The following is a 22,779-nucleotide window of genomic DNA, read 5'->3' on the forward strand; positions in this document are numbered from 1 at the left end:
ACACAAGAAAGAACAGTCTTCATTTGTCATTGAGATCGACTTACAAACACCACGATCGCATCGTACATCATAGTGCCAATACTGGTACAATTATTCTGACGATGATGATGACGATGATGGCAATGACAAGACTTGCACTGGCGAGGAGTGCACTTTGCCTGACGAGCACCTCGTTTTTCGCTGTTGCAGCGCCAATACGACGGCCGCCAAGCATTGCCGGACAGTCCGAGTCCACTCGATCTGCGTCATCATCATCAGTTTCAACTTCAGCAGCATCGAGCGACACACCACTGAGGACGGTCCACCGATTTCCAGTGCCTGACTTTGAGCACGTTCCACGCTCGCCGTCGTCGCTTCCGCTCGAGGACGCGTCCATCGCCACACTGAGCTCGGTCTTCACGCCGCAAGTGACACGCGCACTCTATCGAGCCTACCTGCGCGAAATCAGACGAGTTCCGCGTCTCGCACTGCGGGAGCGAGCCAAACAGGTTTGTGACAATGAGGCTTCTCAGAACAGCTCAGACACCGGAATATCAACGTGTCATCAAATGATCAAAGTGCTCGAACAACTCAACCGACTATGATTTTTGCGCTTGCTGTTTGTTCTGCCCACATTCGCAGGAGCTTCGAGACACTTTCATCGGGGCACGGGTGCTTGTTGAGGCACCCACACGACCGGAGCGCGCCCGGCGGCTATGGGCACTTACAAAGTTTTTATTTGCCGGAAAGCCAAGGCAAAATTTGCCTGTGCCAAAAGCACCGCTAGAGATACTCTATGCCATTCAAAATCAGCTGTTATTGCCGTTTGTCGAATCGCCGCAGCATCTCCTCGCGCATGCCATCTACACACTTCAGTGCATGCAGCGAGCGTCCAACCCACTAGACGCGTTGTACATTCGAAGTGCGCCGACGCCCGACTTTGACGATCTGACCTATTAAAAGAGGGGACCACAAGTTTCCGTCGCATGGACGTACCGCTCAAGTGCATGCGGCGTACAATCTCCCTTCGCAGCATGTCTTTGTTGGGAAGCGAGCGACCATGGGGTACAGGCTTCTCAAAATGCCTGCAGCGATCACGGCTTTGATTTTGGTTGTTTGGTTCTATTCAAAGCCAACCTGCTCCCAGGATGCTTGAATTGCTCATATTGCCGTGTCTCGCTTTTGCTGTGTTCTTGTCAACCGCTTTCTCTTGTTCGCCAGTGCATGAATCCGGAATCAAACCTTCAATCCAATGTTCCCTGCATTGATATCTCGCTCTTTGAATATCCTTTTGTTCGTTTCTTTTTTTTTTTTATTAACTCATTCCTTTTTTTTTTCTTCTTCTTCTTTCGTTCTTTTCCACAAAATCTCAGATTCGATGGCGTACCAGTACTCGAGTGCCAAGCAGGGCCTTACTCAATCTGCAGACGCTTCAGCTGCCTTCCACCCCGAGGTAGCGTCCGCTTTCCCTCCGCTTTCCCTCCGCTTTCCCCATCCCCCTCCGCCAAATCCACCTCAAGATCAAGTCATTCACTCTGCTATTACGATGCTCTCGATGCCTGATCATCCAACATTCAACTTCATACAATGACTGCAACAAGCGCAGGTGCTGCCTCGTGCTTTTTCCCCCTTCTTCTTCTTTCCCCCTTCGCTCTCTCTCTCTCTCTCTCTCTCTGACTCTCGACTCCACACGCCGACTCTGTCTGTCTCGCTGTCTCTCGATCTCTGTTGATCTGCCACTCGCTGACTTTCCCCCCAATCGTCCGTCGATCGGTCTTTTTCAATGCTGTTCCAGTCAAACCGCAACGCGTGGCTTTCCTCACACTTGACTATTCAGCGAGATCACTTTCACTTCGACTCAAACTCAAACTCAAACTCAAACTCAAAAAAGCTCACTTGATATTCAACTCTTTTGTCCATTTCTTTGGCTTTCGGAGCAGGGTCTCTCGGGCGTCAAGGCGACCCAATCGCGCTTCACGGCCGGCGTCTCGGCCGCTGCCGGTCACAACGTCGGACCTGCAGGCGCCTCGCACAGCGCACCGTCGTCTGGATCGATTGTCGACAACTGGGTCCGCAAGCCAAACCAAGTGCACTCCAAGCAAGCACACTTTCAGATTCCCAACGGCCTGCCCGTCTTCCTGCGTGGCAAGAACGACCTGATGATCTACCGCGGCCTCATGGGTGCATCCGCCCTCGGCATCTGCGTTGTTCTCGTTGGTCTTGGCTCGATGGCCCTGAACGTTGGCAAGAAGAACAAGTAAAACTAGCTCTGTTTGAAATCTGAAACATTTTTGAGTTACTTTTTTGTTTCGCTTGTGTTCAAGTTTGGGGAGGGATGGGTGAGAGAGGAATGGCACATAGCGCTGAAGCGCGTTGATGGCATCAAACCCCGTGTATTTTGTACAACGGCACACCGCAAGAACAGTCAAGAACGAATTCCACCAACTTGACATTTGACGCTACCGCGTGTCTCTGTTGCCAGTGGTGGACGAAGCATGATAGGAGCCTGCGTTGCGCCTGAACAAGCTGGATGGGTTGATCGCACGTTGGGCTTGCTGTTGTAGGGGCGGAATGAAAGAGCTGGGTGGAAAGGCCGGCGAGCCCCTTGTTGTTGAGTGTCCGACAACCATGCGACCCGCTTGAGCAGAATGATGAGGCCGGGACGAGGCAGCAGCGACCGCAGCAGCTTGTTGATATCGATGGAACAAGACAGGTTGGTGAGACGTCGAGGGTGGAGCCACCGAGGCCGCAGAGCCCGCCGCTGCCAGAGATCGAGGCTCTTGCAGTTGAAACCGATGCAATTGTGGTGTGGTGCGCGCGCTTCGCTCTCAAAATCATCATCGCTACCACCAGTTCCTTGGCGCCTGGGGCTTGGACTATCATTCTCCAGCTCGTCCTCGCTATCGTCCTCTTCTGCTTCGTCGTCGTTGTCATCCTCCTCCTCATCATCATCATCGTCAAAGAGGCCCGCGTCACGTCGAGCTCGAATGTTCGCCACGCGACTCTCAATCACGTGGCGCATGCGACCAATCCCTGCAAGCCTGTTGAGCGGCGGCGTGTTGAGCAGCGAAGTGCGGTACAGGTTGCCTTGTTCTTGGGACGCCTGCCCTTCAGAAGCCGCACTCGACCGCGGTGAGCCACCGCTGTCTGCGCTGCTTGCGACAGCGCGGGGCCGCCTTGCGCCAGGATGTGCGCCACTCGATGGACCGCCATCGTCGATAAAACTGTCATTCATGTCGTACTCGTCCGGATTCTCGCCGCCAAGGTCATTCTCGTCCTCATCGCCACTGTCGTTGTACGCTGCAGCCGCGGCACGACCATCTGGCGAGCCCACGACCGCCCCTTCCTCGGCTTCCGACTCGGAGCTGGCGTCGCCAAATTCGGCTTCGTCGTCCACAAACCGAGAGCGGTGGCGCTGAGGCATTGTGGCCACCGATTTGGAGCGGCGGACCGGATGGGACTTTGGTTGGCGATGCTTTGGCGCAGGAGATTCAGAGTTGTCAGCACGGCCATCGCTATCCTTGGCGTCGTCAGACTCGCCCTCGTCGCCATCCGCGGCGTCATCGTCGGAAAGAACGACTTTCTTGCGTTTCACGGCTTTGGACGCACGAGACGGTCGATAGAGCTCCATGCCAGAGCGCAAGCGCTTGATGGGAGTGCCTGAATCCGAAACTACGAGCGGCGAAGGGCGCGGCTGAAATTGCGAAGATGATTGGAGCTGTTGTTGTTGTTCCTGTTGTTGTTGTTGCTGCTTGATTGGAGTGACCTGTGGCGAGTCCTGGGACAAGACTGCGCAGCGCACACGCTTGGTCGGATGTTGCTTCTGAGCTTGTGGCGCATTGCTTTGATCGCTATGACCAGTCGTAGCCAGCGCTGAAAGTTGCGGCCCATCGGGACTCGCCTCAGCGGCCATGACTTCGGCATGGGAGTGATTGGCGGTGGGAGATAAAAACCCCATGAGGTCATCCTCCGGCTCTGACTCTGCATGGCGCCGCTTCACAGAGCTACGCACACTGGCTGGTGGCTCGACAGGAATAGACTCGGGTGAGCCAAGTTCCCTCACCTCCTGCTGCGGTCGGAATGAGAGCAAGGTGCGATGGCTCGATGACACGACAGCTTCGAGCGCTGAAGGGAGATCCGCGGCTTTGATGAGCGACGACGAAGGGATGCCTTGTTCGCTGTCACTCAAGTCGAAATCAGCAAAGTCGTTCGGGTCGAGGTCAAACTCATCGTCATTCAAACCCGGCCGTCTCAAAACGCTCTCTTGATCGGTCGTCGCCACCGCAGGAGCCAGTGGCAGCGGAAGAGCTGGTTCCGGAGCCTTTGTTGGGGACGTGCTCGTTGGATGCAGCAGATTTGACAAAGGCACGTTGGCGAGAACGTCATCTGCATCGTCCTCATCGTCCACAATCTCGACGGTTTCGATTGGAAGGTTGCGCACCTGTGATGAGCGCATCTGTGATGCAGCCTCGGCGTGCACAGGATGGAGTAATTGACTGGACAGTGACGGTTTGGTAGAAACAGGAGAGGCATTGGCATCCACTGACAACGAAAGTCGGGTCCGTTCAGGCGTTGAAGAAGAAACGTCTGCGAGCATGGAAAGAGGCACCGCGCCAATCAAGTCGTCCACGGCATCTTCGGCAAACTCGTCCCAGGAAGACGATCGCTCCAGCTGTAACTCTTGCGGCGGCATGCAAGAGGCACCCAGAGCGGCAGAACTGACTTTTGGCGAGTCACGCATGGCAACAGGACTGGAACTGAGCAGACCTTTCTGAGCTGCGTCAGGACCTTCGGATCTGGCACGAAACACAACGGTTGGGGACAAGGAGGCCAGGCCAACTGAACTGACGCTCTGCACAATCTCTGGAACGCGTGCAGCCAGCCAAGTCTGCTCCAAGTCACCGTCGTAAAACTGCCACACGTCTCGAGCAGCGTTCGGGTCGAATGTCGAGCCCGAGGAAGTCGCAAACTGCTGATAGGGGAGTGGACGGCTTGAAATGGATGGAACGGGATCCAGCTGGACAAAACTCGAAAAGTTTGCATCGTCAGGCAAGCGTTCAAAAAAGGTGACATTGCTTGCCGGAACGCTTTGGGGGAATGCCAAATGTGCCGCTTGAATGACAGGGCCAGTGGGGTCGAGAACAGCTGAAACAGCTGGAGGCTGCAGCGGATCGAGACTCTTAGAGAGCAAATTCAATGTTGCTGGAGAAGTCTCCCTTCGACCCTGGGCGGATTGGAGTTTGGGATTCAAACCGGTGGGAAGCACAGACGCCGAGGCTCGCGCAACAACACTGGAAGCCCTCCCAACAGAAGTCGAATTCGCCCGTGCGGCCGGCAAAACGGAACTGGTCAATGTGGTGTTCATCAGCTCATCATCCAAGCTGTCATTGTCGTCGTCGTCCGAGTGCATTCGCCGCCGGAAAAGCTCATCCTCTGCTTGATTAATCGCCTCGAGCCCGAGAGAGAACGATCGGTGCCCTCGACTCAAAGTGGCCGCCGGTGCTGCAATCTCCTGCCGAGCGCCGTTTGGTGCAAGCTCTGGCGGAAACGTCGTGGAGCTGCTCACGGCCTGGGGATCCGGCATCACGTCCATCCAGAGCACCAAATCCTGTTGCGCCTGCTCAAAGGCCGCAAACTCTTGGGTGGACTGGAAGGCGAGGTCATTGACTGTCGCCACCACTCGTTTCATCAGATGCGTCTCGCTGGAGTGAAGAATGCTGTGCTCGGGCACATGGGCATTCGCGCCTCGACGGGAGACGAGTCCCAGTCCGCTGTTGCCGAGCAGTTGCTGCACTACACTGGGCGTATTTATGGGCTGCTCGTCGGCAGAAGCCTCTTCTTCTTCTTCTTCTTCGGACGACGACTCGGCTCCATCGTCGCGCCGGAGCTCCATGCGCGCTTGCTGCGAAGCCCTCTTGTCGACCGCATCGTGGCGCTGGCGAGAACGACCACCGTGTATCGTGGCAGCCTGATTGGCTCGACGAGCAGCAGCTGTTGTGGGGGCAAAAATATCGATGGCCGACGGCTCGACGGCAAAGTTGGAATCGTACTCTTGCTGCTCGGACCCGGTGAGAGCCCACGCCGGAGCGGGAGTGGTACCCGCTGCCTCCTTGGCCGCATTGCGACTGGCTTCGCGCAGCATTCGTCGTCGCGACATTGGGGACGCGTTGTGCAGAAAGTCGGTCGTCTTTACAACCGTTTTCGTTGCCTTGGGCACAAACTTGAGCGGAATCATGCGCGGAGGCGTCGGATACATGACGAACGATTTGATCTGTCGCTCAAGCACATCCTGAACGCTCTTTTGCCGTTCGACGCTTTTTTGGTAGGCCAGGGCTTCCGCGCCTTCGTACAACAGCATGACAATCTGCCCTTCACGCTTGCGCCCAGTGCGACCCATGCGCTGAACCATGCGTGTCGGAGACGCTTGTGAATCAAAGCAGACAATGAGATCCACGTGTCCGACGTCCAAACCCTCCTCACCGACAGATGTAGAGACGAGCGTGTTGTAGTCTCCGGATCGAAACGCGCGCATAATCCGCAGCTGCTGCTCTTGCGTCAAGCCCTTCGAGCCCTTGGTCGTTGCCTGACCAACAAACGCCATGGCACGGACGACAGGCTGCTGATCCGCCAGCGCGTCAATAATCTCTTGGACGGACTCGCGAAACTCGGAGAAGATCATGACTCTGGTGTCGACAACCTCTTCTTCTTCTTCTTCGTCATCGCCGTCCTCCTCCGCGTCGCCGTCAATCTCGATTTGACTGGCACCAGCAGCAGAGTTCGCGCCTGCGCCGTTCGGCAGCAGACCACGGCCAGCAGCGGGGGACTGGAAGGACGAATCGCCCGACGAAACAGCAGGCTGGCTTCTGCTTTTGTTTCGTCGCTGTTGCTCTCGAGCACGCTGCCGCTCATTAAAGTGTAAAAAGTGATCGCGGACAACCTCAATCATCTTGGCGAGCTTTGGGTTGTCCACGATGGAGGTCGACTTTTGCTTGGACGACTGCGACGGCTTGAGCACAAGTGCGTCGATATCGTCACCCACCACGGCCTGATCTTGCTCGCTGTCGCTGCCGACGCTGCTGAGAGCAGTAGAAGCCGCTGGGCGAGATGGGGCTTTGGATTTGGCACGAGCAGCAGCAGCAGGAGCCGCTGGAGCAGAGTCGGGCGCCGTCCAATGAGGAGCATCAGGCTCGATTCGGCGGTACAAATCGTTCATGATTTTGCCAATCGTCCCGTTGTTGACAATCTCGTAGCGAGAGCGATTCCCAGACTTGGAGCCTTGGGCGACAGACTTGAGGTAGACGTAAAACGGTCGAACGCCATACTTGCCCAGGAGCTCGAACGCATGGAAGAGCGATATGGCAACAGCATAGTCGCCTAGCACTTGGCCCTTGCTGTGTTGGTAGCCCTGTGGGTCTTCCGGCGTGTCGGGCGGCCGGTCCATGTAGACTTTGCGAATTGCGACCAGTTGCTGCTTGGTCACATTCTCGGGGTTGCGGTTGGAGAATGCCCGACGGTCGCAAAGCCGATGCAGCCACGAGCCAAGCACGGGCAAAAGCATGGCGCGAATGTTGGCAATCACATCGCCCAGCTGGATGATGATGGCCCGAGTTTTCCGACCGCAAATGTAGGTTCGCACGTCCAGCGATTGTTCTGTGCGCACTTCCACATGCGAGATGAGCAAATTTTGAATCACCTGGGTGTTTTGATTGTGAGGTTGATTTTCGAGCAACCCAAAAAAAAAAAGCAAAAAAGCAAAAAAGGAACAAAGTCAGCGCGTTCAAAAAACCAAACCCCTGCATCCATTTAAAAACGGCACACTCACAGACTGCACAGAAGCCATATTGGAACCGGGAGTGGCGCTCAAAGCAAGAACGCGAAAGCGACGGTTGGTGCGAACCATGTGCCGGATGACTTGGCAATACGCATAGTCACCAAGAGCCTTGTGAGCCTCGTCAACGACGACGCATACAAAGTCGCGGGCATTGCAAACGCCGTCAGCGAGATCGTGCTGCAGGATTTGCGGCGTCACAAACAGAATGCGCTTGCAGCGCCACGTCTCGCGCCGATACTCTTTCGCTTTGCTGCCCGTCATCATGACTGTCTCGTTCTGGGGCACGCCCATGATGGAAAAGCAGGCTTCGAGCTGCTGCTGGACAAGAGGCTTGGTAGGAGCCATGAAAACGACTTTGCCAGTCGGAAACCACCGGTAAAAGTTGTACATGACCACGGCGGCAATGAAGGTTTTGCCCAGACCGGTGGGCAGGCAAACAAGTGTGTTTTGAAACAAGGCCGAGCGAACGATATCAAACTGGTACGTGCGTAGCTGATAGTTGGTGGGATAAATATAATCTTGGCCATACTCTGCGGCAAACTCTGGCAGCTCGGATTCGTCGAGATCCTCTGTGTGCGGCTGTGGGGATGCTGACATGGGTCGTGTGCCAGACTTGCCGGATTTGGCGCCCTTTGTGGCTTTAGACGGCGCTTTGGTGGGAGCGGGAGGCGGGAACGGGAGCATGGGCTTTGCAGCTGCTGTGAGAGTGTCAAGAGTAACAAAGAAAGGGGCAACAATCATCAGAAACAAAAAGGCAAGACGGGTGCGCGTCAACAACATGTGGAGAGGGCGCTGTGTACCTGCTGTGGAGGACGGCGCCGCGCTCGAAAACAACGAAGGACGTGTGGTCGTCGTTGAAGCTGCAGAGGTGGCGCCCATCATCATGGCTGCAAACACTGGATGCCGGCTGGCGGCTGCAGCTGGAACAATGGTGCCAGCGGCGGGTGGCGGAGGCGCTGAGGAAGAAACGAAACCGCCACCGCCAGCCACGGCGTTTGCCTCAGCCTGCAAGATGAGGTCTTCGTCACCAAACAAATCCACTGCATCATCTTCGAGCAACTCAAACTCGTCTGCTTCAGCGAGCGAGGCAGCAACGTTGGCTGCGCTTGGACGCGGGGCGGATGTGCGCGTTGGAGAAGAACGTGCAGGCGGGTAGACCTCGACTGAGCTTGGTGCAAGACTGTGAAATCCAGAGCCTGGTCGAGAGGATGCAGCCAATGTCGAGGCGGCGGTTGTAGCAATTGCAGCAGCAGGTCGAGTGGTCGACGGTTTTTTCAGTGCCGAGTCGCTGGTCTTGCTCGCTGGAAAGAGAGAAGAAGAGGATGAGGAAGCAGAGGAACGAGCGGGTGCACCCCACAGACTGGCACCGGCCTTCTTGCTGCCGATTCCCCAATGGGACAACGGGTGTTGAACGCTCGAACTGGATGGCGGACGACTTGTCTTGGAGGGTTGCTTCATCGCCCAAAAGTCTGTGCCGTCCAGACTGTTGCTGTTGCTTCCGTTGCTATTCTCGCTTATAACTTGGAATGGCCCTTCGGAATGCGGCGGTGTTGGCGGGCGGCCAGGCACTGCGCCACGATTCTCGCTGGATGGCTGGATTTGCCTGCTCGTGGTCGATGTGACTGTCGCGTCAGCTCCCAACGGTCTTGCTGGAGGCGCTGCAGCAGAATGACTTGCAGCAGAATGACTTGCAGCTGGATGGCTTGATCGAGCAGCAGCCGCAGCCCAGGCGGACGGCAGCTTTGACTGCTTTAGACCGAGCAGCCGGAGTTGCTCTGCATCGTGCCAAGCACTGCTGCTCATCCCAGCCGGCGTGCGTGGTCGTCCCGTATTCTCCATGGCTCAGAGTCTCGCAATGTGTGACTGAATCTTGGCGTGGTGGTGCTCAGGGACCAAAACAGCCAAAAGTTGCTTGGTTGAGACACGCAACCCCAAAACGCGTTATGATGATGATGATGACCAGCGGCTGACGTTACGTTGGTCCAGAAGCCAGTCGGGCGCTTGTCTGTCGAACAACTGGTCAGTTTTGCTGCAATAGAGACAGAAGGAAGGAGAAGGGGCAGGAGCTTCTTCAAAGACCAGAAACCAACCCCGAAAGCAACAACAAGGAAAGAAAAAAAAAAGCGCGGGAAAAACAACGAATGTGTAAAAGCTCCCAAAGCTATTGCAAGCGATGGGAACTGAGACTGCGCTGAGATCTGTTGATTCTGTCTGAGATTGGAGATGTTGATAGTGATTTGTCAAACAAAAACCTGCAAAAACACACGCACATCGCAACGAAGCTGCGAGTGCTGCCTTTGCAAACAAAAAAAAAAAAAAAAAAAACCTCAGCAAGCTGAGATGGATTCTGAGCAGAGTTGGCGCCATGCACCGCTTGAGCTCGCGCTCGCTTGCGTTCCATCTCAACAATACTCTAGAAGGTCCGACGCCACGCTCTGGGCAATATCCATGGAGTTGGATGAAACTCACTCAAGCACCTCGCACTCAATGACAAATGAAGACTGCTGGATGCTTTCTCTCGTGTGGAAAAACTAGCTGTGTTTTGCTTTTAGAGGGCTCAGATAAAATGGTTGATGGTTGGTGGGGTCAAAACTTTGAATTTGAAGATGAACAACACAGCTGCAAACAGGAGACAAAAGACACAGTCATGAATTGTGTCGTGGATGACATCGAAACACTCGAGATTAGCCGCGGGTCATTTCCGCCCACGTCTCAGAGTCCAGCTGTGCGAGATTTGACGGCCGCATGAGCAAGACGTCGTGATTGCTGTTGACTTGACCGGGTCGCATCAAGGAGTCATCGGCGGTCACATAAACGTAGTAGATGCGGGGTGGAAGCGTGCCCTGAGCGATGTCATAGCTTGGTGCAGCCGGTGCAAAGGCTGCATCGTTGGTAAGACCGCACAGAACCTTGTATGAGTCGAGAACTGTCAAGGTCCACCCAAACTTTTCATGAACCAAATCTGGGAGCTTGTACCTGTGGTTGCCGTACAATAGCTGGCTGACTTGCACAAAGATCAGACAGGGCGACTGGTGATTCCTCAGCTGAAGATACAAGACTGCATCCACCACAGTGTATTGCGACCAGCCGGGAATAAAAAGTGTGCCGGGTGGGTACGATTCTCCTGCGCGACGAGCTTGAAGGAAGGCCGCAGGATCGCGAGCGAACGACTCATCGACAGTCACGACGTTCATCCTAGAAATGCTCTCGAGTGGAGGTCGGACCTCGCCTCGGAGCGTTGTGCCAGTGAGCACGAATCCACCGGAACGGAGGTTTGTTTGAACAAACAGCTCCAAAGCACGCCAGGATGTGGCTCTATCCAAGTAGAGCATGCGCAAGAACGATTGCTTTTCCTGCTGGAAGAAAAGTTCGGCCGCAACGTTGATAAAACGGTTGATTGGAACTAGGTGTCCCGTGGCGTCACGCATCATCAGCCCCGCATTGAGCCACTCGTAGGAGCTGTGGGTATTGAATGGAATCGGTTCTTTCGCGTTACGCAGGAGCACGGAGGCCAAGTCGCCGCGAAACCAGCTCGCACATTCGGGATCCCGGTATGTTTGTCGCTGAAGGCTGAAAAGACGTTCACGGTAGAAGTGAAGACAGCTTTGTTGCCAGGTGCCATTGATATCCGCAGCTGGGTTTGTGGCCCGCGCCTCCGCAAAGTACTCGCACAGACGTGGAATGCCGCCCGTCATCTCGTGCAACTCTGCGATCGTGGCATCATCGACCTCAGCGGGTGACGGCCTCGAACGCCAGATGTCGCGCAGCACTTTCAGCTCGTTCAGTGTGAGTGGGACGACATGGTGCTGACAGATGCGGGCTTCGTCGCTGCGAAAGACACGCACTTCGTCGTCGCAAAAGACTCCATGTGCGGTGGTCACTGCCGAAAAGGACGAGCTGACCGCGGTGACCAAGAACGAGAAGCCAATGCTGGATGCGATGGTAGAGAAGCTGCGCATCGGGTGGTCCGTGGGAAACGCGGGGTCGTTCACCCGCGCGACGAGGGCGTTCCACTGGTCGAGGATGCGCAATTCGCGACGAGCTTCACGGCATGCTGTGCAAAACTCTCGCCATCTCTCAGGCGCCGACTTGTCGAGGTTTTTGAGAATCTGAGCAATCTTGGGAAACGCTTCCAGCAGCGATGCATTGAGCGCTTCAACTTTCCTGCGCAGCTCCGTTGCAGCATCTTCCGGCGACATTTCGACCAATTCAGCCGTATTGACAATGTACAAGACAAGCACGGGTGGCGTAACTTCTAGGACGGATGCCGAGATGGTGTGCGCAGCATAGACAGAAATGGCGGCAGTCTCAGCAGCTGCAGCAAATGGTCCCTGACTTGAAGCGTCGCCAACAGCGGCCGCATCCGCTGCAACGTCGAGACGTGGCTGCGGGGAGCGCTGCTGCACGATCGAGGAAGTCGCAGACGTGCCGGCTGCATTGTCGTCGCCGTCGCCGTCGTCGCCGTGGTCGCGCGGTCGTCGACGGCGGGCTCTCGTCTGCCGCTCCCACTCACGCGCCAGGACGGACGCGGCAATCATGAAAAGAATGGACGACTTTCCAACGCCGCCGGGTCCGGTCAGGTAGATGCCGTGCGGCGCGCTTTGCTCATAGATTCGGGAACTAAAGTCGGCAACTGCAGCGCGCGGAACGAACTGCAGCTCTTGACCTTGGGCTGCAGCGTGCAAAACGAACTGCAGGTCTTGATCTTGGGCAGCTCTGCGCAGCTCCTGCAGACCTGGGGGGGGGGGATGGTCAACGCGCCTAACAGCACGTTTCGGGGCATTCTACATACCTGGAATATGTTTCCTACGATGCATTTCTACATACCTGGAATATGCAGCAAGGATAGATAACTCGGCACACTCATCTGAACTTGCGGGTGCGGTCGATACAGAATGGAGGGGAAAAGAAACAAACAAAAACAAAAAAAAAAAAGACTGAGGTTTCGGTTTTCTCATCCACTTCTACTCTGTCAAGTTCCCAAAGCTCAGCCTTCCAAGGGTCGAAAAAAATAAAAGTAAGTCGCATTGGCCTGTATTCAGAGTTAGAATGCGCATTTGATTTGGAGCTCAGTCTCAGTCTCAGTCTCAGCCTCAGTCTCAGCCTCAATCTCAGTCTCTCTCTGCCCCTTAGGTTGTCATGTCGGCCAACTTTTGGCTGTCGTCGCATTGGTAAGCATACAAGCATCTGATAATGATTGATCGCAAAGCCACCGATTTGTCTTGCTGATCTCGACGATGCTTGCTTCGTTGTTGTATGGACATACACAGCAACAAGTGGCTGGTTGACGCGCAGCAGCTCGAGCTCTCCCGGCGCAAAGACCTCGTCCATGGCTCAGAGACAGACATCAACCTGCTCAAGATCCTCTACGGCAACTTTGCTCAGGCCATGGGCAGACGCATGCGACTCAGGCAGCTGGTAAACGGGGAGGGGTGCAGCAACGGTTCTCTCTCTGCAGCGCTTGGTGATGTGCAGTGCCGTTGAGCACGACCAGCTGCATCTTACATTATTCGTTGCCATTCTGATCGACATTTTGAAAAATGCTGGGATTGCTCAGGTCGTCGCGACAGCACTCGTTTACTTTCGCCGGTTTTACTTTCGCGTGGATTGGGCGGCTTGCGATCCTCTCCTCGCCATCACGACTTGCCTGTACTTGTCCGCCAAAGTAAGTATCGGAAGAAACCCCCCATTGGCAAGCTCGAAGAATGCGCTATTTGATTGTTGGCTTGCTTTGGGAGGGGACACTATCAATGCTCAATCTCTGCACTTCTTCTGCAGGTTGAAGAAACGGGCATCATTCCGGTCTATTCCATCATAACCCAGGCTCAATACGTGTGCAATAACGAGATGGACTTGATCTTTCAAAATGCCTTCAATTTCACGGTGAATGATGTCGTCGAAAGCGAGTTTTACATTTTGGAGGAGCTGGGCTGCTACTTGATCATCTTTCACCCGTACCGCCCCCTGACGCACTACTGCCATGGCTTGGACGACAAGCAACTGCTTACAACTGTATGGGCTGCCAATCGAATCAAAGAGACTGGCTGTTTCTCTCTCTTCGTAAACAGTTGACTCATTGCTTCAACCTTCCTTGTCGTAGGCGTGGTTTATTCTCAACGACTCGTATCGGACCGACTTGTGTCTACAATATCCGCCATACATGATTGCGTTGGCTGCGCTCTACCTGGCCTGTATCATGAAAGAGAAGCAACTATCTCCGGTTAGTCGAGTTGAATTGCTTTCCAAACGCGTTGTTGCTTCTCGTCCATCACTCGCTTTAAGAAGCCAGTCATGCGCTTGCTCATGTCTCATGGTCTGGCAATTTGCGCTTGCTCGCTTCTTCTGTGTGGGTGTCTTCGTCTTCTCTAGAAAATGGTCGAATGGTTTGCCGAGCTAAACGTCAATCCTGAGGAGCTGATAGAAATCGCCACTCCTATCCTGGCCTTGTATGAAACCTGGGAAACATTTAGCAGTGACAAGCAGGCCGTTCGCGATGCCTTGAGCCGGATACCAAAGCCTGAGCGAGCGGCAGCTGCTGCAGCGGCTGCAGCACCGTCAACCTCTTCTCCTGCATTGCTGTCAAACTCTTACCCACAGCAAGGGCAAAAATAGAGCTGCCGAACAGTAAAAATCTGTCCGTTTCTGAATAAAATTTCTGGATGACAATGGAATCCAACTGAGAATGTGTATTTTTGGGGCTGATCGTCAACTCAAAGCAACCTCAACCAGAATAAGAGTTGGCAATGTGCTTGGGCTGGAAGTTGAAATCGCCGGGGACAGGGCCAAGTAGCATCTCGCTGCAGAGGACAAAAACGGCCAACAAAACGTGGTCAGAATCCACACAAAACCTCAGCGATGTCTTCATACAAACCAAATACACACCTCAGTTTGAGCCAGTCGGCCGCGTTTCGGCTCGCCATCAGCGTCTCAAGGTCGTTACGACCATAGAATGGCTGAGGCCGTTCGTGAATGCGTTGTGGCAGAACCTCAACAAGCTCAGCAGGGACGTAGCTGGAGAGCAAGCAGGAATTCAGTCAATCAACGCCTCCTAAAAACCCAATCCGACTCAACAAGCACCTACCGGCACAAGAACGATTGCCACTCGAGCAAGAAGCGACGAGTGGTTTCCACACCGCGAGTGTCAGAGCCCCAATGCTCCTGTCAAAGTACACAGCGTGGCGCAGTGAGTCACTCGCGCAAAAAAAAAAAAAAAACTTGCTCATAAAAGTACGCAAGCTGGGCAAGCAATGCTTACCAGGCCGTAGTTGACAAACTTTTTGAGCATGTCGAATCGCTCGCCTGACGAAATGTCCCAAGTGCGTGATTCTTTAATCTCGGTGAAAACCCACGGCTTGATCAGAGCACCTCTGTTGCAGGGCAAGCGGGGCGAAAGCCAATGAGATGAAAGTTACTCCACAACAAGCAGCGACAACGCAAACAAAAGCAGGGAAAGCAGGAAACGCACCGAGCAAGCATCAGACCGCTGACTTTGGTCTTCTCACGGTGCTCCATTGCTTCTTGATAGGACATGATATCTCCGTTGCCTGAAAGGAGTGAGTTGGAGTCAGCGGGGACAAGAACGGGCAAGAAAATTACAGAAGAATTGCGGAAACGGCAAGTACCGTAAACGGGCAGCGTTGGTGCAGCCTCGGCGCACTGGTTGATGTACTGCCAATCGGCTAATCGCGAGTAGCGTTGTGCGCGCGTGCGACCGTGCAACTAGAAAGCGAGGAGAGAAAAATTACATTGCGTCAAACCATTGTTGCTTTGAAGTCCCATCACGCTCAACGAATGCGAAAGCTTACAGTGACCAGCGAAACACCAAGGTTGGCCAAACGCGGAATAAGGGTATGCGCAACCAGGCGATCCTCCGAAAATCCGGTGCGCAGCTTAATTGTGATCGGGACGGTCGATACCTGAAATGTTGCACGATTTTTTAGTGTCAGTTTCATCAAACTCGATTCCGCGGCAGTAGCAGTCACATGATACGATACCTGAAGCATGCCTTTCGCGATGGTTTCGAGACGGGAGGGGCGCGACAGCAATGCAGAGCCTTGACCCTGAAAACGAAGGAAAATCGCAACGCAATCACAATGGTCAATCGGATGATGCCCACGCGCAGCCACATTTCAAAACATGTCACTTACACGCTCGACAACAAGATCAATAGGGCAGCCGCAATTGACATCAATGAAATCCAACTCGCAATGGTTGCTCAACAGCTCGGCTGCGTTGCCCATGACTTCGACATTGCCGCCGCAAAGCTATCAATGCATAGCACATTGCAACAGACAAAGACACACAAGGACGCCGGGGTAAAGTGTGAGACGAAGGGTCTTCGAGAATCAACCGCAAGAAGACCGCTACCAACCTGAACACCGAAGATATCCTCGCTTGCGTGCCTCTTTGTCAATGCCCATTCTTGCGCCTCACCCTGAGACAGCCGAACAGAGTCGTTGAGCACCACCACTTTTTGAGAATCAAACAAAAAACCCCCCCCCAACAAAACACAAACACAATCCTTCATCAAAACAAACAATTAAGACATACCTGGATCAGTTTCACAGCCATCGCCATCTCGCTGCAGGTGATATCAACGCCAAACTCCTTGCACAGTCGTCGGTATGGGAGGTTGCCAACCGTTGTCAGGGGTGCGAGGTAAAGTTTGTTTCTAAAGTCAATCAGTTTCTTCTCACGAAGATGGACGCGCTCGCCCGTGCTGTGTGAAAGCAGCGCCTCCCCCATGCGGGCGGCGGTGGCTGCAGACTCGGAATCAGCGGCGCCTGCAGCAGCGTCCTCTGGAGCGATGATGGAGGCGGCAAGCGAGGCGGAGGTTTCGACGGCTGGGCATGCCTCAGAGTCATCGCAACCGGGCTGGGGATCAATGTCCATATCGGTGTGCGTATCAGCAGCGCCGTCGTCTACTGCGGATGCACCAGCGGCAGGGGCAGCCTCGCTGGATATCGCAGCAGCAGCAGCAGCTTCCGTCGCAGGGGCGGACGCGCTGGCATCGGCCGTGGTAGCAGACTGAGACTGCTGTTGGCCTTGGCGGGAAAGGTTGCGCAGCATCTCCTTGGTGCGGGGAAACTGGTACTTGCGACGCGAGGTGGCAAACAAGACCTCACGCTGCGGCACGTTGAGAACGGACTTTTCTCGAGCCTCCTGCGTCGCGAGCCACTTGGCCTCATCCACAATCGGCTTGTTGTCGGCATCCGTGTGCCCCGAGCGGAAGCGGCATGCCAGGCCGAACTTGCACTGCCCGTACTGCAAAAAGAAGGGGCACTGGTCGCTGATGACTGCGTCCGAGTTGGCCTCGCGCTCGTGCACAAACCTGCACTTGTCGCCAAACGAGCAGGTGCCCTTGATGGCGAACTGCTTGCACAGATTGTTCTGGGTCGAAGAAGCCAGCACGAATCGTGAGTCATTGAAGATTAATCCTTGTGTGTGGAAAAATCTGCGCTTTGCCTGCACCAACGCGCCCAACGCGCGGCCACCTTACTTTGCGTGCTTCGCGTGCTGCTTCCTGGTTGCGCTTCTGGCGACCGTGGTGGTTGCCTTGACCGTCTGCGCGCGACTTTTTCCGGTCGCCGTTGTCGCCAGTGTTGGAGCTGTCCTCACGGTGTCGCTTTCCTTCGGCCGCGTCGTCCATGTCGAACGCGTCCGTGTCATCGACTTCGGTGGCTGGCACGCTCGGCACAGATGTCGTGGAGACGCCTGCAGCAGCGGCGGACTCGGCGGCAACGAACACTGCGGCGGATGGTTCGACGGGCGCAACAACTGGCGCTGCTGCCGCGGGTGCTGGCGGCTTGGGCAGACGGCGGTACCTGTCAAAAGGGCAAGTCGTCGTAGTGTCAAGTGAATGTGCGTCTGTGGGGAAGGGAGATGAGATGGGGGGGGGGAACACTTGGTCGACGTTCCTCGTGGACCATCATTGCGCACGAGGGTGAAGCAGATCGACCACGACGTACTGCTCTTTGATGCGCGTCTCTCCAGCGTGGAATGGCTGCTTGCTGGATGACGACGAAGCTGGCGCTTGCGTTGGCTGGGCGACGACGGACGAGGGCGCGGCGGTTGGCTCGGTTTGCATGGAGGTCGCTTCCATTTCTCAGGATCAACGTTTGTAGACTGAATCCCTTCCCTCCTGTTTTGTATGGGGGCAGAGTCACCTGTCTCTCCAGACCTCCATGCTAGAAAATCTAGCACCGAAACAAGACCTTGTCTAGCAGGGTTGCACGCCGCTTGCGAGCCAGAACGCAGAAGGTGGCTGCCGCTTTCGTGCAACAATCTTAGCTGATCCACGATTTCCAGTGTCAACCGTTCATCCGATGAAGGTATTGTTGACATTATCACAAAACGCACATTTCTGAGAATGCTCAGAACGTGAGCGCATCAGTCAATCTCTTCCTCATCGTTTATTCGATTCGATACAAACATGAGCAGCGCTGCCATCCCCGGTTCGCCCCGCCGCGCCTTCTACCCGCCCATCCACTGCTACAACGAGGGCACTCTGGAGGTCTCTGAAACGCACAAGCTGTACGTTGGCTTTTTGCATTGTTGCGCTCGCTGTGTGCTCAGGTTTGAATTGGAGAACAGCTTGTCACACGCTCACTCCCACACAAACCCAAACAGGTACTATGAGCAGTCGGGCAACCCCACCGGCAAGCCCGTCGTGTACCTGCACGGCGGCCCTGGCGGCGGCACGTCTGCTGGCGACCGCTGCTACTTTGACCCCGCCGTGTACCGGATTGTGCTGTTTGACCAGCGCGGCGCGGGCAAGAGCACTCCGCCTGCGTGCCTCGAGCAGAACACAACGTGGGATCTCGTGCAGGACATTGAGAAGCTGCGCACGCACCTCGGCATTGACAAGTGGGTCGTGTTTGGCGGCTCCTGGGGCTCGACGCTTGCTCTGGCCTACGCTGAAACGCACCCCGACCGCGTCAAGGCGCTCGTGCTCCGCGGCATCTTCACCCTGAGGCGCAAAGAGCTCGTCTTCTTCTATCAGGAGGGCGCTGACATGATCTACGCTGATCACTTTGAAAAGTACAAGAACGAAATCCCAGAGGTACTGCGTCAGCGTTTTGCTTTTTGCTTTCTTTTTTTTTTTCTTTTTCTTTTTTGCGAGCAGCATGACGCGATCAAACTCACTCGCTTGCATCAACTCGGTTTGTGTGCTTGTTTGTTTGTTTGTTTGTTTCCGTGTTGTTTGCTGAACTGTGCACAGGGCGAGCGTGGCGATCTCATCTCTGCGTACTACCGTCGTCTCACCCATCCCGACAAGAACGTGCAGATGAAGGCTGCCAAGGTCTGGGCGACCTGGGAGTGTGCTACCAGCAAGCTGTTTATTGACCAGGAAATGCTCGCCAAGGCCGAGAACGACGACTGGGCGGTCAAGTTTGCCCGCATCGAGTGGTAACTGAAACCAAACTAGCTGTTGTGAACGAGATTAACGAGTAGACTAGACTAGACTCGATGGTTGTGGCTAACGTGATGTCATGCAACTTTCCTGCAATGTGCTCTCAGCCATTACTTTGTGAATGGTGGGTTCTTCAACTCGGACACGTACCTGCTGGACAACGTCGACAAGATCAGGCACATCCCAACGACTATCGTGCAAGGTCGATACGACATTGTGTGCCCGATGAACACTGCCTGGGAGTTGCACAAGGTACAAACGGAGATGGGGGGGGGGCAACGAGTGTTTGTTTTGCTGATCGCAACAGGCGTTTTATTTTTTTTTTTTTTGATTTTTTACTTTTTTGCTCATTTCTTTTTTTTTTTTTTTTTTGTTTTTCTTTTGTTTTTGTGACTGATCAGCGCTTTCCAGAGGCTGATTTCCACATTGTGCCCGACGCTGGACACTCGGCCAAGGAGCCCGGTATTACCGCTCTGCTGCTTGAGGCGACGGACAAGTACCGCGACCTGTAGTTAGACTGTGCTTGCCAGACTGTGCCTTTTTGTTTGAGTTGTGAAACAAAAAACAGCATCTTTTTGTTCTCTCTCTTTGCTCCATTTCCCCTTCCGCGCTTACCTTCCAGATCAATGAATCATGCATTTTTTGGGTGAGTGAAGCTGGTCGACCGCCTTCAGCGCGCCACGCTCGAACGACATTGTCTCGGCTTTGTTTCCCTTTCGTTCATTTTATTTTGATCATTTTGAATTCTGGCTGTCTTGCGATTTTTGGCAGTCTTCATTTTTGCCGTGCTTTTGCCGCGCACACTTCGTTTCGTTCCCGCCAAAAATTAAATGTTCACCCAGCGTCCCTCCACCTCCACCTACCGCCACCGGACCTCGCCCCATCGTCAGATGTATGGCAAGCCCCACCGCGAGTCCACTTTCCGGAACGCCGACGCGCAGATTCGCAGTGCTGGAAGCGCGCCGACGCGGCACGACGAAACAAGCTGGCGCGACCCAGCTTTTCGGGCGGATCCAGGGTCGGCTTTCCACTCCCCGCTTCAAAATAGTAAAGCAACCACCACGCTTGGCTACTCGTCTCTGGCAGGCGAACGGCGTGGATCGCGTACGCATCCGGGTTGCTTCCCTCAAAGAAGAACGCTATCGCTCGATTTGGAAGCACGCCGCGTGCCATCTGTTCCGCCGCTGTTCCCCCAGGCGCGCTCCGAGGATGAGCAGTCCATGGATTCCGAGTCTGAGGACGATCAAGATGCATCGAACGGCGCGTCGGACCCGTCTAGCTCCAGCGAGTCCCAGGACCACCACGAAACCGAGCTAGACCAACGAGTCATTCGCCTAGTCGGTCTGGCCTACGCCGTCACGGAGACAGACATTGTTGAGTTTTTCTCAGGTATGTGAGATGATGGTGGTGATGATGAGCATGCACAGGGCTGCAGTCCATGTGCCATGGGATGTTATGATCAGAGATCCTTCCACGAAGATACGAGTAATGGGTTGATGATGAGAGTGATGATAGGGAAACAAGAGACTTCACTTATACAAAGCGACGAGTGAACACACTCCAAATACAGATACACATCAATCCATAACATGGGACGGGATGTGGCCGAGGGGGGGCGGGATGCCGACAAAAAACACAAAACCAAAAGCAAAATCCTTCCTTTTTTGGAGTTTGAAGGCGTTTGACAGCTGAAGTCGTATGACTTTGAGTGTATTTTTATCATTTCTTTCAGTCGTTTGAAGCACAACAATAAGCAAAGTGAGCGTCTGCTAACCAAATTGCGTTTCGTTTGTTATTTGTCGCTTCTGCTGCTCGATTTTCAACAGACATCCCGGTCAAACAAGTGGTTGTGGTGCAGCGCCGCTCCGAGATGCATCACTCTGGCGTTGCGTACGCCGAGCTCGTGAGCGCAAACGATATTGCTGCGGCCTTGCAAATGCATCACCGGTTTCTCAAAGGCCGGTAGGTTGATTTCCTCTTCCAAACAATAGTTGTTTGACGTTGCTTGGACACCCACTCATTCCATTGCACAAAAATCACCAGGTACGTGGAAATCTATCCGAGCGAGCATGAGCACTTGGTCAAAGCTCTCGAGCACAACGAGTCTGTCAAAGCCTACGCGGCTCGCAAGCGAGAATCGGCCGCAAACGCAACAGCACCATCCTCCGAGTCAACAATGCAATCGATGCGTGGCTGCTCTCCGCCGTTTGTCCGTCCCGCCACATCCTACGAATCGACTCCGTCGAGAGTCCCCGAGATCGCATCTCCTCCGGCTGTCCCGAGTGGTGCCAGCATTCCGCGAATGGCCGCGCTAACCACATTCCAACCGCGGTCCCGTTCTCCCCCGGCGGCGCAGGCACCTTTGCTGCCTCGGCCCTCTGCCCTCACTCAGTCGATCTACAGCACACCGATGCCCAGCCATCAGCAGCCCGTGGAGTTTGAGACCACACCGTCAGCTGTGCCTCGCGGGTTCCAGGGCCCCAACAGCAAGGCCGCGGGCTTGTTCCCGACGCCATCGTCTGCCCCGCACCACGGCCACTTGCATGTTCAAGAAGGGATGCTGCCGTTCAATAGCAAGGCTACGATGCAGGCTTTGCCGCAACCGCCGTCGCCCACCGCTATGTCGTGGCGAGTTGGCAAACACGGCAGTCAGGAGGGTGCCGAACGCGGCCTCGACATGTTCTCCACGAACAACTGGTCGAGCAAGCCTGATCGCGTTTCGCCAGTTGCGTTCCCCCAGTCGATGCACGGCGGCCTTCCCCACGTTCCGGAAGGACTGCACGCACACCAGCCTGCTGCAAGCTGGAACGACCACGGGTTTGAAGAGTTGATGTCGGCCTTTCGCGCCCCAAACGCATTCTCCATGCAAAAGTTCCAACAGGAGCAGCCAAAGCAACATCAGTCGCAGCCAAAACAGCCAATGCAGCCGATGCATCCGTTGCCTCTTGAGGGCTACTCACAGGTGGCGCCAGTACCGCTGTCGTATACAATGCCTGCGCCTCAGGTACTGCCTGCAGTCACGAGCACAATCCACCTGCAGGCCGGACGGGTGGAGCAAAACGAAGCTCCGGCACCTCAGCTGCCACCGATGACGACGGAAGGCGTATGCACAGACTGGTGTGTGTACCTTGCCGACGTGCCTGCCGACGCCCCGCTGTCCTCAATCTGGAAGGTCTTTGTCGAGCTGGGACTCACACCGTGTGGCGTCGCCGTCACGGTTGTGCAACAGCCGCAGCACTCGTCTCTGTTTTCTAGCAAGCCGGTGGGCCCTGCCTCTTCGAGGTTTGGCAGGGTGTACTTTACATCTTCTCACGCCGCTGCTGGTGCTCGCAGCCACACGAAGCTCTGGATTCGTAAGTGATTAGGAACCCTTTTTTTTTGTAATTGTATGTCTCGTTTACGTTTGTTAGTGAGTGAAATCTGACCATGTTTGCCTTTACTCGATCCATTCTCGCAGAATCTCCATCTGGCGGTGGATATGTGTTTCTGCATTGATTTTTGTTTTCTTGTTTGTTTTCATTTATCTTGTGAGAGTTGTTTGAGCGACCTTGGTGTG

At 54.7% G+C, this 22,779-nt stretch overlaps 7 protein-coding genes and 1 pseudogene across 8 annotated transcripts; 5 read left to right on the forward strand and 3 right to left on the reverse strand.

Annotated features, from left to right (window-relative positions):
* Window positions 1-13: 13 nt before the first annotated feature.
* Window positions 14-1,238, forward strand: CAOG_02970 (hypothetical protein). Its single transcript, XM_004363752.2, has 2 exons — window positions 14-488; window positions 622-1,238. Exons 1-2 carry the CDS (start codon window positions 102-104, stop codon window positions 937-939), a joined length of 705 nt encoding a protein of 234 aa, XP_004363809.2. The 5' UTR covers window positions 14-101; the 3' UTR covers window positions 940-1,238.
* A 68-nt stretch (window positions 1,239-1,306) lies between these two features.
* Window positions 1,307-2,275, forward strand: CAOG_02971 (hypothetical protein). The gene is made up of 2 exons (XM_004363753.2): window positions 1,307-1,432; window positions 1,920-2,275. Exons 1-2 carry the CDS (start codon window positions 1,358-1,360, stop codon window positions 2,238-2,240), a joined length of 396 nt encoding a protein of 131 aa, XP_004363810.1. The 5' UTR covers window positions 1,307-1,357; the 3' UTR covers window positions 2,241-2,275.
* Window positions 2,276-2,318: 43 nt separating this feature from the next.
* On the reverse strand, window positions 2,319-8,730 carry CAOG_02972 (fanconi anemia; annotated as a pseudogene). The gene is made up of 3 exons: window positions 8,611-8,730; window positions 7,802-8,508; window positions 2,319-7,672 (listed from the first exon to the last, which is right to left on the reverse strand).
* Window positions 8,731-10,494: 1,764 nt separating this feature from the next.
* On the reverse strand, window positions 10,495-12,677 carry CAOG_02973 (hypothetical protein; the record flags this gene model as incomplete). The annotated part of the gene is made up of 2 exons (XM_004363755.1): window positions 10,495-12,545; window positions 12,638-12,677. 2 exons carry the CDS (start codon window positions 12,675-12,677, stop codon window positions 10,495-10,497), a joined length of 2,091 nt encoding a protein of 696 aa, XP_004363812.1.
* Window positions 12,678-12,889: 212 nt separating this feature from the next.
* On the forward strand, window positions 12,890-14,474 carry CAOG_02974 (cyclin C). The gene is made up of 6 exons (XM_004363756.2): window positions 12,890-12,981; window positions 13,081-13,228; window positions 13,368-13,475; window positions 13,589-13,822; window positions 13,911-14,030; window positions 14,180-14,474. Exons 1-6 carry the CDS (start codon window positions 12,950-12,952, stop codon window positions 14,420-14,422), a joined length of 885 nt encoding a protein of 294 aa, XP_004363813.2. The 5' UTR covers window positions 12,890-12,949; the 3' UTR covers window positions 14,423-14,474.
* A 7-nt stretch (window positions 14,475-14,481) lies between these two features.
* Window positions 14,482-17,953, reverse strand: CAOG_02975 (tRNA-dihydrouridine synthase 3). The gene is made up of 13 exons (XM_004363757.2): window positions 17,779-17,953; window positions 17,310-17,634; window positions 16,361-17,200; window positions 16,182-16,244; window positions 15,958-16,074; window positions 15,805-15,870; window positions 15,616-15,726; window positions 15,433-15,529; window positions 15,276-15,354; window positions 15,066-15,177; window positions 14,892-14,968; window positions 14,693-14,821; window positions 14,482-14,607 (listed from the first exon to the last, which is right to left on the reverse strand). The coding sequence occupies exons 1-13, from the start codon at window positions 17,910-17,912 to the stop codon at window positions 14,532-14,534; spliced, it is 2,226 nt and encodes a 741-aa protein (XP_004363814.1). The 5' UTR covers window positions 17,913-17,953; the 3' UTR covers window positions 14,482-14,531.
* A 252-nt stretch (window positions 17,954-18,205) lies between these two features.
* On the forward strand, window positions 18,206-19,813 carry CAOG_02976 (proline iminopeptidase). Its single transcript, XM_004363758.2, has 5 exons — window positions 18,206-18,343; window positions 18,440-18,872; window positions 19,032-19,219; window positions 19,331-19,475; window positions 19,625-19,813. The coding sequence occupies exons 1-5, from the start codon at window positions 18,243-18,245 to the stop codon at window positions 19,733-19,735; spliced, it is 978 nt and encodes a 325-aa protein (XP_004363815.1). The 5' UTR covers window positions 18,206-18,242; the 3' UTR covers window positions 19,736-19,813.
* Window positions 19,814-20,053: 240 nt separating this feature from the next.
* CAOG_02977 (hypothetical protein) lies at window positions 20,054-22,776 on the forward strand (the record flags this gene model as incomplete). Its single annotated transcript, XM_004363759.2, has 4 exons — window positions 20,054-20,612; window positions 21,050-21,185; window positions 21,267-22,576; window positions 22,681-22,776. The coding sequence occupies 4 exons, from the start codon at window positions 20,054-20,056 to the stop codon at window positions 22,716-22,718; spliced, it is 2,043 nt and encodes a 680-aa protein (XP_004363816.1). The 3' UTR covers window positions 22,719-22,776.
* Between the last annotated feature and the right edge of the window lie 3 nt (window positions 22,777-22,779).

Source organism: Capsaspora owczarzaki (genome assembly GCF_000151315.2).
Source record: "Capsaspora owczarzaki ATCC 30864 unplaced genomic scaffold supercont2.4, whole genome shotgun sequence".
Taxonomy (NCBI): Eukaryota; class Filasterea; order Ministeriida; family Capsasporidae; genus Capsaspora; species Capsaspora owczarzaki.